General features: G+C 39.6%; 1 protein-coding gene across 4 annotated transcripts in view; it reads left to right on the top strand.

The window, feature by feature from the left end:
- Positions 1–14,917, top strand: part of Peak1 (pseudopodium enriched atypical kinase 1) — a 231,033-nt gene that overhangs the window by 197,044 nt on the left and 19,072 nt on the right. For all 4 annotated transcript variants that reach the window (XR_008222927.1, XM_052761162.1, XM_052761172.1 and 1 more), the window contains one exon: positions 6,621–7,363. Coding sequence is in view for 3 of the 4 variants with exons in the window: in XM_052761162.1 (XP_052617122.1) it covers positions 6,621–7,363 (743 nt within the window). In the remaining variant the exon portion in view is untranslated. The remainder of the gene's footprint in view (positions 1–6,620; positions 7,364–14,917) is intronic.

Genomic DNA, 14,917 nt, shown 5'->3' with positions numbered 1-14,917 from the left:
CCTTTTAGGGTGGCAATAAAGCACAAAAACACAAAGCACTTTGAGATTTAGAAGATAGCTTGACCTACTTGCAGGGACTGTGGAATGCTCCTGGTTTCATTTAGAGTGGCTAAGTTCCTGATTCCCTCATGAAAATCCCCATATCTCCCATGAGATCCTGCACTGCTATTGGAGGAGAGAGGCCTGGAATTCTCTTATATCCTGCCACTTTGACTATCTCTTTCCATTTGGAATAATGATCAGTTCTGCTGGTTTTCTGTCCTTCAGCAGCCATTTACTGTAACACATGCTGTTTGTCTTGTACCACATGAGATTTAGAAAGGATGCATACAAACACAGAAACACTGCAATAAAGTGGAAGTGCTGAGAGAATACAGGAAGAAGTTATGGCTTCCATTTTGAAGTGGAGAGTAGAGGAAGACATCAGTAGAAAAGTCTGAGCTGGGCCAAAGACAGAATACATCTTTGCTAAGGCAAAAATATAAAAATAGAAGTTCTGGACTGGCCCCGGGGTTAAGAATGTGTATTGCAAGCCGGGCGGTGGTGGCGCACGCCTTTAATCCCAGCACTCGGGAGGCAGAGCCAGGCGGATCTCTGTGAGTTCGAGGCCAGCCTGGGCTACCAAGTGAGTTCCAGGAAAAGGCGCAAAGCTACACAGAGAAACCCTGTCTCGAAAAAACCAAAAAAAAAAAAAAAGAATGTGTATTGCTCTTACAGAAGACCTGAGATCAGTTTCCAGCACCCACATCAAGTGGCTCACAACCTCCTATAATTTCTGCTCCTAGGGGGATCTGGTGTCTCTGACTTCTGCAGACACTACACTCACACACATGTAAATAAAAATAAATCTAAAATAATATTAGAGAGAGAGAGACCTAAAAGAACAGAAAATATGGACTGGAGAGATAACTCGGCAGTTAAGAGCATTTGCTACTCTCTCAAAGAACCCAGGTTTGGTCTCCAGCACACAAGGCAGTTCACAGCCATCTGTAACTCCAGTTCTAAGGTACACGAACAGGAGTAATGGGAGTGGCGGAGAAATAGTGGTAGATAAGACAAAGAACCTTGATCGACTTGTAGAAAGTCTGAACTTTATTCCAAAAGTAGCACAAACTGCACACTCAGCCCTCTTCCACCTCTCTAATAAGTACTAAAGAACTATGTAATACACTTTGTCTTACTTCCCTAATCCTCAGATAATCTTTAAAGAAAAAGAAGGTACTTCTGGAACTCTCGATGCTACTCACATCCACAGTTATTGCAGCTTTTCCTTATTTGGAGAGATGGGTAGAAAATGGCAGCCCATAAAACCTTTTCTAGGACCTAGATAAAAATTGGATGATGTTTTCTATCTACATCTATCTCTCTACTTACCTAGCCACTCTATCTCAGCCAGATTCTTGCTTGGTCTCATATATAGAAATAAGACACAGTCCCTGCCACTAGTGAGCAACCCAGTAGGGAATTCGGACTGAGAATGAATGAATATATATGCATAGAGAAAAATATATACAAGGCATATCTGTGGATCAATAAGTTTGGGGAGTGGACTTAAACACTCCCCAGAGGCAAGAGTGTTTAAAGATGGGTGAGGAAGAACAGGAATATAACTCAGCAGTAGAGTATCTAGCATGTCTGAGACCCTGGTTTTGTGCTCCAACCCTAGAGAAGGGAACAAATAACCCAATATGAGAGAAGTGGGAAACTTCATTCAGTTATGTGGCTATACCACATCTTGTTTGTCCATTAATTAGATGGTAAACATTTGCATTGTTTCCGCTTTGGAGCTGTTATGAACAGTACAGTATAAGCATGTGTTCTGGTCTCTGTATAGATGTGTTTTATTTCCATTGACTATCTCAGTAGGAGTGTATATGCTGGCTCATGTGATGACTCTTTGTTTTGCTCTTTGAGAAACTCCCAGGTTGTTTTCCAAGCTAGCTATTCTAGCTTAGATTCATAATGATCCTAGTAGATGTGAAGTATTAGGGTTTTGTTATATCATTATCTAATGAATAATGATGTTGGACATCTTTCATGTATGTATTGGCCATTTGTGTATCATCTTTGAAGAAATGTCTATGTGAATCTCTTGCCCATTTTTAAAGATTTTTAAAAGAGTTCAAAGCCAGGCGGTGGTGGTGCATGCACTTTAAGTGGAAGTGCTAAGAGAATACAGAAAGAAGTTATGGCTTCCATTTTGAGGTGGAGAGTAGAGAGTAGCACTCAGGAGGCAGAGACAAGCAGATCTCTGAGTTTAGGCCAGCCTGGTCTACAGAGTGAGTTCCAGGACAGGCACCAAAACTACAGAGAAACCCTGTCTCGAAAAATCAACAAAAAAAGAAATTTAAAAAAAAAGAGTTCTATATATATTCTAGATACAAGTTTCTTCCCAGATACATAATTTGAACACATGTTCCCCTACTCTGTGTAATTTCCCCCTTCCTCCCTTCGTCCTTCTTCCTCTCTCTCTTCTGCTCTTCCTCCCTCCCACCTCTTCCTCCCTTTTGGTGTCTACCCAAGGTCTTGCTATGTAGCAGTGCTATCCTCAGCCTCCAGAGTACCAGGATTACAGGCGTGTGTCACCGTGCCTGGCATTTTCTTTGTACTTTCTTGAAGATATACTTTGAAGCCTATAAGTTTTCTTTTTATTTTCACTTTTACCATACTATTTTGTTTTCTTGTTTTACATTAATTGTTAGAACTAACCATTGCCCAACTCAGGGACACAACCATTGATTTCTATCATCAGATTTGTCGTAGTTCTGGAGTAAGGATATAGCTCAGTGTTAGAGCATGCTTGAGACCCTGGGTTTGATTGCCAGCAGTGAATAATACAGAGTTTCATAGTTTTGAGCTCTTACATTTAGATCTTTTATGCGTTTTAGTTTATCTTGGTGTATAGTGTGAAACAAGTGTCCAACTTTGTTTTTGTTTTTGTTTTGTTTTTCATATGTGTATTCACTTGTCACAACCCTGTTTGTTCTTTCCTCCATTGAACTGTTTGGACAACCTTTGTCAATATTAATTGACCTTAATACAAAGATTTCTTTCTGACCTTTCAAACCAATTCCATTCATCTATATCTTTGCTCTTAACTAGGTACTACACTATCTTGATTACTATAATTTTGTAATTTGCTAAGACTATTTTTGGCCACTCATAAGCTGCTTATGTTTCCATGTGAATTTTAGGGTCCCCACATCAATTCTGCAAGAAATCCAACTGAGATTTTCATAGGGATTACATTAAATCTGTAGGTCAATTTGGGGAGTACTTCCATCTTAACAATATTAAAGTTTCTGATCCATGAGCTTAAATAGACTGAATAAAATTAGTCATTTTAATAATGTGACTGATTTTTAATAACATAACTAATTTCCATTTATTCTGGTACTTTTTAATTTCTTTCAGTGATGTTTTATAGTTTTCAGCATACAACTCTTGCTTAATTAAATTTATCCCTTAATACTTTAGTCTCTTTGTTGCAAATAGGGTTATTTTTTTAATGTCAGATTTAGAATAGTCATTACAATTGATTTTTGTATAGTGATCTTGTATCTTGCAGTCTCACTAAATTGATACATTCCTTTCTTCTTTTTGTTTGTCTACAGCAAGTTCCCATGTAGTTCACACTGGCCTCAAACTTACTGTGTAGCTGAGGATGGCTTTGACTTCTTGTTCCTCCTGACCTCATGTCTCAAGTGCTGAAATTACAAGTATATCCCACCACATTCAACAGTTCTATGACATGCTAGGAATTGAACCCAAGGCACCTTGCTTGCTAGGCAAGCACTCTACCATCTGAGCCCTGGCATATTACTTCTGATAGATATTCATATGATTCCTTGGGCTTCTCAAACTACAAGATTATATCATCTATACATAGAATAGTTTTACTTCTTTCTAGTTGGGATTTTTTTATTTGTTCCTATTTCCACATTTCCATGGCTAGTGCTCAAGTATAAGGTAGAATAAAGATGGTGATAATGGAAGTTTTTGTACTGTGACATTAGGAAGGAAGCATCTACTCTGTTGTCATCAAGTATGTTAGCTCTTGGTTTGATATAGAAGCTATCAGACTGAGAATGTTCACTTCTGTCCCAAATTTGTTGGGTGTTGTCATGGAAAGGCATTAGATTTTATCAGATACATTTTCCACAAATTTGAGAAGATCATGTGAGATTGTTTTTTTCTTTTGTATTTTGTTAGCATCATATGCTGATTAATTTTCAGATATTAAACCAACCTTGCATTCTTCAGATAAACCCAAGTTGTTATGGCATATTATTATATTTATAATGTTTAAAGTGTCACTAGGTTCTATTGCTAATGACATATTTTTTTCACTTGTATTCAAGTAATATTAGTCTTTAGTTTTCTTAAATGTATTTGGTTTGGTTGTCTAGGTAACATAGCTTCTACAAAGTTCAAGATAGAAGTGTTCCCTTCTACTTTTTGGAAGAGCTTGCAAAAGATTGGTAGTAATACTTTGGTTTAATTAATATTAAGCATTTGGTAGAATTCATCAGTGAATCCATCTAGTCCTGTGGTTTTCTTCAAGAGAATTTAATTAGTTAGTTATTTAGCAGCTAGCTAGTTAGTTTTATGCTAATAAAGATCAAACCCAAGGGCTTGTGCCTGTTGGACAAGCACTACACAAAGCCAAATCCCAGCTGGAAAGTCTTAAAAGCCTTTGCTCCCTAGAGCTATATATTCTCTGCTTATTCTCCCCCACCCCCACTTCCCCCTTCACTTCACTTCCCCCTCCCTCTCTTCCTCCCTATCTGAAGCCTCCCACCCCCACTCTCTTGTACATTCTCTCGGTATATTTTTGTTTGGGTTTAATGCAGCTCTCTTCCTTATAAAAATGCTGCTGTATGCTGTCAGTGGAGAAAGGAGAGCCTTCAGTTTGCTGTATGTATGTGGTAGTTAGTAGTTTATTTAAACTCCTAGATATTCTTGATCCAAGTACTGTATGTAAGAAATTGAATATAATTGTAATCACAGTTTATATTGATTCTTGCCCTTGGCATTTCTTCAAGGATGTAGTTTTAACAAAACAAACCACTGCTTTACTTATTAGCATCCTCAGAAACATCTGTATTTGTGACTTTCCTCATTGCCGTGATAAAACAGATCATGGAGGAAGGGTTTATTTTAACTCCCAGCTTAAGGGGACAGTCTATCATGGTGGGAAGTCATGGCAGTAGAAATATGAGGAAGCTTTGCATCTGCAGTCAGGAAGGAGAGGGAGATGAATACTGGTGTTTGGCTCACTTTTATTTTGTTCAGTTCAGAATCACTGCCCTCATTTGGAGTGGTTCCTTCCACCCCAATTAGCCCAGTACAGAAATCCACAGACATATTCAAAGGTGTCCTAGCTGATTCAAGATGAGATCAGTTGGATAGTATTAACATCACACAATCCATTTACCTGTACTCTGTATGATTATAAGTAGCAATATGTATTTCTTTCCTAGGACTGTTGTAATAAAGTACTTTAAATGGGTTGCATAATACAGCAGAAACTAATTCTTTGACAACTGACAGTTTAGAGACTTAAAGTGAAACTTCTGTCCACAGAACCATGCTTCTTCTGAGACACTGAGTAGGATCTGTTCTTGCTTCTGCCTGGCATTTAATGATGCCATCCATCTTTGGCATTCCTGTCTCTGCCCCTGTCACCACATAGTATTTCCCTTATTTGTCTTCACATTGCATTTTCTTCTTTTTAGGATACCAGCCATATTTGATTAGTGCCTTCCTTAACCTCAACTCAGTCATACTAACAGAGACTCTATTTCCAAATGAAGACCTATTCATAGATACCAGGGGTTAGGACTGCAACATAATGTTGTGTAACCAGGCATTATGCTCTCCCTCTATCTCTTGAGTAAAGGCCTCATTTTAATAACATGGCTAATTTTTGTAGCTTTTGTGCAAGTTTCATGATATATTTCTGTCTTTAGAAAAATAGTGTCTTCTTTCCTTTATGTAAGAAACAAAGTATTATTGAACCCTAATGTGTTTTGCCCTCTAAACATAAATATTGGATACATTATATGTACATATATGTAATGGCAGGTGCTATATACAATGTAAAACTGGAGTACTAATACAAGAAACAGAACAATATTTTGTCAGGCTCTGTACAGTGGTCCCATTGCTAGTTTCAGTTCTGTTTTCAGTAATGCTCCCAAGTATTTTCTTGTCAACGAATGCTGTCATCTCTAGCTGTCACAATTCAGGTGTTTCTAGTGTCTGTCCTTTCTTAGTACTGCGGTATTGTGAATGTTAGCATTATTGAGGCAGGACTGGAGAATCTGGGTTCCTGTTTAAAAACAAAGCCCATTACCTAAATTAGTGCCACATTCCTCTGGCAAAGAAATGCTGAGACATAGTTCATATTTGTTGCTCCAGTTGAGCTTTGGATTCCTGCCTTCCGTGCTCCTTCCATGCTCCTTCCGTGCTCCTTCCTTGGCTCACATTTGAAGTGAAAGCATTGCTGAGTGTTAAGAGTCCCATGCCTGCCTCACTCATTTCTACTTGTTTCAATTATGAAACGAGGTTAAAATTTCTGATTAATTCTCTTTTCTTCTTCTTTAAAATTAATGCAGGACAGTCTAGAGCAGCTATGATACCTCCCAAGCATCCACGGCATCCCAAGGGAGCTTTGGATGATGCCATTGCCTTTGGAGAGAAGACAGACCAAGAAGTATTGAATGCTTCCCAACCCACACCACCCCCACTGCCAAAGAAAATGATACGAGCCAATACAGAGCCAATCTCCAAAGACTTTCAAAAAACCATGGAAAGTAGTCTTTGTGTCATGGCTAACCCCACCTATGATATTGACCCCAACTGGGATGCCAGCAGTGCTGGGTCTTCTATTAGCTGTGACCTCAAAGGACTGGACATTGAGTCTTGTGACTCCCTGGAGAGACCTTTGCACAAAGAGAGACCTGTTCCTTCAGCAGCAAACAGTATCTCCAGCTTAGCCACTCTCAGTATTAAGGACCGATTTTCCAACAGTATGGAGTCCCTCTCCAGCCGGCGTGGTCTCTCCTGTAGACAGGGTCGAAGCATCCAGAAGCCACAAAGACAAGCACTTTATCGAGGACTTGAAAATCGGGAAGAAGTGGTGGGTAAAATCCGAAGCCTTCATACAGATACCTTGAAGAAACTGGCTGTTAAATGTGAAGACCTCTTCATGGCTGGGCAGAAAGACCAACTCCGCTTTGGAGTGGATAGCTGGTCAGATTTCAGGCTAACCAGTGACAAACCGTGCTGCGAAGCTGGAGATGCAGTTTACTACACTGCCTCATATGCAAAAGATCTACTCAATAACTATGCGGTCAAGGTAAGAAAACATGGAAAATCTCACCTTAATCTTTTTTTTTCCTTTTGTTTTGTTTTGTTTTTTGAGACAGGGTTTCTCTGTGTAGCCATGTGCTGTCCTGGAACTCAGGCTGTAGACCAGGCTGGCCTCAAACTCAGAGATCTCCTGGCTTTTTCCTTGTGAGTGCTGGAATTAAAGGTATGCGCCACCATGGCTGGCCTTACCTTAATCTTAGTCAACACCTGATTACTGAGATGGATCCATTCTTCCTTCCCACTTTTTTTCCTCCAGTTTCTCCATTGTGTGAAAGTGAGTGAGTTTCCTGCATTAGCAGATATACCCTAATAAACAGGTTTATTATTGAAAGGAAAAAATAGACAATAAGGAGAATAGGGAAACGAACATTCTGCGAGAGTCTAGAAGGACTGTATTTTAGTTACTTCTGTGGCCAGATACCTGTCAGGAAGCTGAAGTGTGGATGGTTGATTTTGGCTCACAGTAGGAGGAGATACAGTCCATCATGGTGGGGAAGACACAGCAGGCATGTGGGTTGGCTGGTTACATTGTTCCTTGGTCGGGAAGCAGAGAGAGGTGAATGCTGATGCTCAGTTAACTTTTCTCCTCTTTCTCAGTGTGGGACCCTAGTCCATAAGACTGTGCTGCCCACACTCAGGGTGGGTCTTTCCTATTCTTTTAAACCTTTCTGCAAACACCCTCATTAAAAAAAAAAAACCAAAAACTCATAGTCATACCCAGAGAGGTGTTTCCATGGTGTTTATAAACCCCTTCACATTGAGAACGAACATTGTCACAGACCTTAACTCAGACTCCTCTTAAAAGAAGTAGCCATTGAGCTTTGGCAGTTTGCAGTGGTTACCTATAAAAACGAGACTGTTGTATATTTCATTCCTTGTTTCCATCTTTATCTCTACCATATACAAGATCCTTGTTGCCCCTCCTCTATGACTTCTCTGCTTCCTGGGAAACATGTTTATAGACAAAGATAACTAATATTTAATGCCCACACCATGCTCATAAGGTCAAGATCTTTTTCTCCATTTGACACATGAGGAAGGTTTTGCTCAGTGAGGTGACTAACTTGCTTGAGGTCACTTAGCCACAAGTAGAGCTAGGATTTAAGCATAGATATCAGGCCTGATGACTGAGTTTTGTGAATTCAATCCCTGGGACCCAGCTAGTGGAAGGAGGATATGGACTCCTGTACTTTGACACACACACCCCAATAATTGTAATTTTAAAAAACCTCAGGTATTCCTGACTGTGTAGATAGACAAAGATAAGCTTTGTCTATCTTACTGTCTGTTGCCTTTTTAAATGCATGTCAACCGTTCCAGACAGCGCACTACTTTGAGAAACACAGACCACTTGACATTAAGGGTTCCTGTCTGGTTATAATCACTGTAACAGTTACACACAAATCTCATGAGTGTAACAACTATGGCATGCACTAAGATCTCCAAAAGATTTGCCTTCTGATCCTGACTTTACCACTTCGAAGCTTTGTTAATAATAATACCTGTCTTTGGGGCTATTGTGTGGCTAAGTGAGCTGTCTTTGGCTGCTTCCCTACTTTAAGAGAGTTAAAAATCTTTGGGTCTCAAAGATTTTTTTTCCTCTTCTTTCAGAGGCTTAAAATGATAAGCCATGTACTTTATGGGACTAAGGTGACGATCAAGTGAGATAATCCAAGTGAAAGGTCTTAAAAGCACAAAGCTCAGTATAATGTTCTCCATTCCCATAACCTCCTTTTACTGAGTCTATTCACTGATTCAAAATCAATGAACATATCTTAATGACTTTTACATGTTAATTTGGCTTAGAAGGACCAGATGGTGTCTTAGTAAATTAATGGGTAAGGTAAACAATGCCTTACCTGCCTATCAAGACATATATGTTGGACCAGCTCTTCAGCTGGCTGCTCTCTGCAGTTGTAACACTTCCACTGCTGACAGTCTTGACCCTCTGCTGCAGCCCACATTTTTAAAATTAAACCAAGGGACAAACTGTGGAGAGAAGATATGGACTCAAGTTAATATATTACTATTGAGTATAAAAAGGCATTTTGAGATTCTGTGTAGCTCTCAAGAGCTATTATATCAATTGGGGTTATAGTACCTTATCTATCTTGGGTCTTTATTGCTGCAGATCACCAGTGCAGAATGAGTACCTATTTCAGAAAGGGGCATAAAAGTATCTGTTCTTTCAAAACAATTGAGAAGTGGGGCTTGACTAACTTTATGTATTATTGCCATGCAATCTTGTCTCTTTCCTAAATCAATGGTGTAGTATTGATTTCTTTGCTTGTAATAATACAAAAGCAATCTCAAAAGAACAGGTGGCGAGTGATTATGTACTGGGAGTTGTTGGCAGGTTTGGGAAAGGGTGCTTTATACTAAATGCTGAATATAAATGTCTCTTTGAAGGTTTTCTGGGCATTTCCAGAAGTACCTAATTGATTATATAACCTTGCAGGAGTAAATTCTGAGAACTCTGAAAACCCTACATTTGCAGAGATAAGCAAAAGAAACCGACAGTTGGCCCAAACAACTCCTTTTCTAGTGTTTGTCTTAACATATCCCTTTTCCATGTAAGTGGAATCTATTAGTAGCCTAATAGATAGGACTTGTCTCTTAAAATATTGCAAAAGAAAGCAATTTGAAAGGTAAAGGACCATACCTACTTATTCACTGTAGTGGTAAACTATCAAAATATTTACTTTGTGTTGGCTTTTTCAGACTGCCATAACAAAATATCATAGATTCTGTGGCTTAAATAATAGGATTTGTGTGTATGTGTTGTTGGGAATTGGACTTAGGGTCTTGTGTGTGTTAGACAAGCATCCTACTACCAAGCTAAATCCCTAGCCCAACAATAGAAATTGATTTTCTCATGTTTCTGGAAGCTGAAAAGTCCAAAGTCAGAGTTCTAACTTGGTTATTTTCTAACAAGGGCTGTTCTTTCTGAGTCCTCACACTGTGATGAGTTTCACTAAGAGAGAAAAGATATTCTGGTGTCTTTTCTTAAAAAGACACTGGTCCTGCTGTATCCAGGTCCCAACCATATAACTTATTTAACTTTAAGTATCTCTTTCTTTGTAGGCTGTATCTTCAAATATGGTCTCATTGTACTTTAAAGCTTCAGCATGTAAATTAGAAGAAGACACAATTTAGTTCATAGGATTTCATCCTCCTTCCCTCACTCTCAAACTCATCTTTGTCACAGGCAAATACATCCCAATCACCTTAAAAGTCTTATTCCCAAGGATCCACTCTGAAGTCCTCACTTAAAGTCTTATCTGTGTATTATCTAAATGAGATACAGATGAGACTTAAGGTGTAATTCATCTTAATGCAACATTGTTATCTGTGACCCTGGTAAAGCCACACAACTTACTTGCTTTCCAAATATTGTACACAGGCATAGGATAGACATTCCATCCTGAAATATGAGAAATCAGAAGGAAGAAAGGAGGAAAGATGGGTACAGAAGTCCAAGTCTAGCAAGTCTTAAATGCCCTTAACTCATATGTCTCAATAAGGTACCCTCATTTGATACTGTCACTCATATGGTTCCACAAAAAGGTTCTCCCACCCTGAAGCGCTATTCGTTGTCCCCCCACCCCCCAGCTCTCCAAGTCTAGAGAGGAGGCACATCATTTGACACCTAGAAGAAAACAACCCTACCCACTGGACCCTTAGTAAGAAGAACAGCATTGATATCTTTTTTTTTTTTTTTAAATGCCGAATGCCGTTTATTGAAGGAGGGAGGAGGTCTTAAATACAGGCTTACAGCACAATGGGAGAACCCTGGAGGGCAGAAGCTCGCTACAGATGTTTTACAATCTTGCATCTAAGCTGTTAACGCCCATTATGCAGGATACATAGACAAGGAACTTCCCTTAAGCATTCAGGAGGGTGAAACCCAGGAGGGAATTAGCATAGGGAGGATATCAAGGTCAAGGTCAGCAAGCAAGGCAACAGTTACCCAAAAGGGGGGGGGGCAGGGCCCTACAGGTCCCCCTTTTACTAATAAATGAGCTTCTGACTTAGGTTGCATGGGACATCAGCAGGTCACCTTACCCATCATGGAGACCCCTGCCCAGGCCACACAGGTGCTTTGTTTTAGGTTGGTGAGTGGCCCCCAGGCATTACCCGTCTATATCTTTTTTTAAGTTTTTAAAAAATATATAAGTGGTATGTGTGTGTGCCTACATGAGTTTATGTGCATTCCATGTGTGTGAGTGCCTGCAGAAGCCAGAAGTTATTGGGTTCCCTGGAACTGGAGATATACAGATGGTGTGAGCTAGCTAATATGAGTGCTGGCAACCAAAGCCAGGTCCTCTTTAAGAACTGTAAATGCTCTTAACCTCTTGAGCCATTTCTCCAGCAATACTCTCAATCTCTTTATCACCCCCATGGCTTTCTTCCTTTTCCTTAAAAAATAATGCAGCCAAAGAGCTCTATGGAGCAGGCCTGTAGAATTCAAGATATCTGGCAGTCTTTTCATGCCATTCCACTTTCTTCATCCCCTTTGGACAAAGACTGTACCCAAACTGGCAGTCTCTGCTAATATAATATCGTCCCTGTTCCTGACTTCTGCTGACAAGTCTGTGAGCTATACCCATGACCTCCTTATCAAATGGCTATTTAGCACACACCCTTAGTGTCCTGTAAAGAGCAAGCTTCCAAGTCTGGTGTGGTGGTAGACACCCATAATCCTAGCACACAGGTGGCAGAGGCAGGAGAATCAGGAGTAAAAGCCATCCTCAGCCTGAGGCCAACCTAAGGCTACATGAGACCTTATCTTGAAGCAAAACAGAAGATTAAGCATCATGCCTTTTCCATGAAGAGACCAAACAGTCTTCATCTCCTTTCCTCTTTCCTGTTGTCCTATGAGCAGTCAGGAGAAACAAAGTACTCCTTCAACGCCTGACTTGAACATCTCAACTAAAAATCCAACTTTACCTCTAGTACATTCTTTTCTCAGCAAACCACTAGAACACAGTGCAGTCCAGTTCTCTGCCGCTTTATGACATGAGTCACCTTTCTAGTAGTTTCCAATAATGTGTTCTTCATTTCCATCAGAGACCTCACTGTCATCTCCTTTCACATCTGTATTTGCTGTAGCTGTCAGTTCATACTTATCCAGGCTTTTTCTAACATGTATCTCTAAATGCTTTCAGCATCTACCTAGTCCTAAGGCTGCTTCTAGAACATTCTTAATGATTGTTGGAATGGCACCCCTCACACACAGTTTTAGTTTACTTAAGCTGATAGAAAAACTGTCATAGACTCTATAGCTTAACAGAAATATATTTATTTTCTTCGAATTCTGGAGTCTGGAAAACCTAAGGGCAGGGCTGTGGCTGACTTGGTTTCTGGTGAAGGCTTTCACAGGCTTTGTAGACAGCCACCTTTTCAGTGCATCCTGACATCACAGAGAAAGCAGGTGAGCCTTCAGGTGTCTCTTTACTACAATGACATTGTATCAGGCTCCTACTCATAACTTGTTTAAATTTAATTACCTTCTTATTGCCCTTATCTCCGGGTACAGTCATATTAGCGATTAGGACTTCGACACAGGAATTCAGAGAGACAACTCAATCCATAGCATGTGTCATTGTTGGCCTTTGTTGTAAAATGAGTGGTTTTAACTTGGGACTTTTACTGAATTTGAAGGTTTTCCTATCTCATTTGTTCTAATTTTTCTTCATCATGAACGGCTTTAATTGTATTGACCTTAAACTAAAAGGCAGTGAAATACAGAATAAAGAACTTTGGAGTCATCTGGGCCCATGTTCTGAAATTTATCTCTATTGTTAAACAGGTCAAGGAACTTTTTCGGTTTTTACATCAGCAGAAGCTAGTTGCCATGCCTACTCATAAAATTGTTACAATGCACATGGTTATGTAGTGAAACTGCTTTCATAAACTGTAGAGTGCATTTAAATACAATGAGGCAATTTATTGTTAAAAATACTGGGAAAGTAGTCAACATTCTATAGGTTACTGATTTTTTTTGTTCGTTTGTTTGTTTTTCAAGACAGGGTTTCTCTGTGTAGTTTTTGGTGCCTGTCCTGGAACTCGATCTGTAGACCAGGATGGCCTTGAACTCACAGAGATCCACCTGACTCTGCCTTCCCAAGTGCTGGGATTAAAGGCATGAGCCGCCGCCGCCACCGCCGCCGCCGCCGCCACCACCACCACCACCACCACCACCCCACCACCACCCTGGCCTGATTATTATTCTTTAATATTGGACATTAGCCTTAGCATATTTAGATAGGTTTTATACTTTAATATTTTCTTTCTCATTAGTTCAAAGATATAAGCATCTTTTTTCTCTTAAGATTATAGAAGAATGCTACAAAATGTAACAATCTCAAGAATTTCAGTGATGCCAAAATTAGAAACAAATTAAGCTCCTGATATTAAGAAAATAGTTTAATAATTTATGGCACATTGTCCCAATTAAATGTTTGTAACCATTAAAAGTAGTGACTATGAAGACTATATAAGATGAACAGTGTTTATTGTAAAGGGTCATAGAATACCAAATAATATGAACACACTTTTGTTTAAAATGACCTATAAAATAGTAGTATACACTTAAATCCTGTGTGAGAGTGATAGTCATTATAGGTGATTTTGATTTTGTTAAAAGATTATATCATGATATATTCAGTGGCAGGGGGGCAGACTAGAGCATTTGAGGTTGTAGATCATCACAGTGAATTTCCTAAAGGCACAGGTACCCTTAGGTATACTTGGTTACTCATCTCTGCTGTCCTGTCCTCAAACATAAATTACAAATAGCCCCTACGTCATGTTCCTCAACTGTTGCACATGCTGGTTCTTTGTCTGCATGCCTTTTCCTGGGAGACAGTGTGACTCAATGAGGAATTTCTGCCTTCTGATCTACAGATGAGCTATTCCATAACTACCTGAGGGATCCTCACTAACAACCGTTTCCTTGGTCCTATCCCTTACCTACAGAATTGGAATTGCCAGCAGTGAGCTCTGGGAAACCATATTTGTAGCAGCACCCCCCCCACACACACACAGTGGTTTCCATATAGAATTTTTGAGACCTTTTGACAAAGTGGTTAAGAATTAGGCTTTAAAGTCAAAAGAACTGGGTGTAACTTACGGTTTAGTTGCATATTGACTAAATTGTGTTAGCCCTTGTACATACCTTTTCTAAATCTAGTGTCCCTCTGTAAAGTAGAAAACATAGTATTTTCTTTCTTTCTCTCTTCCCTTCCTTCCTTCCTCCCTTCCTTCCTTCCTTTCTTTCTTTTTTTCCTTGAGGTTGCTACATTTTGTAGCATTCTTCTGTAATCTTTAGAGAAAGGGTTTCTTTGTGTATCCCTGGCTGCCTGGAACTCACTCTGTAGACCAGGCTGGCCTTGAAGTCATAGAGAAGCCTACCTCTGCCTCCCAAGTACTGGGATTAAAGACATTTGCCACCACGCCCAGCAATAATTTATTCTTAAATCTTATATTATTGCTTCCCTTGTCACTGTAGCCAAGTATATAACAAGAAGCACATTAA

This window comes from Peromyscus californicus, unplaced genomic scaffold (assembly GCF_007827085.1).
Source record: "Peromyscus californicus insignis strain IS unplaced genomic scaffold, ASM782708v3 Scaffold_11__1_contigs__length_118956290, whole genome shotgun sequence".
Lineage (NCBI taxonomy): Eukaryota > Metazoa > Chordata > Mammalia > Rodentia > Cricetidae > Peromyscus > Peromyscus californicus.
The sequence above is the reverse complement of the archived record's forward strand: the minus strand, read 5'-3'. Positions and strand labels throughout refer to the sequence as shown.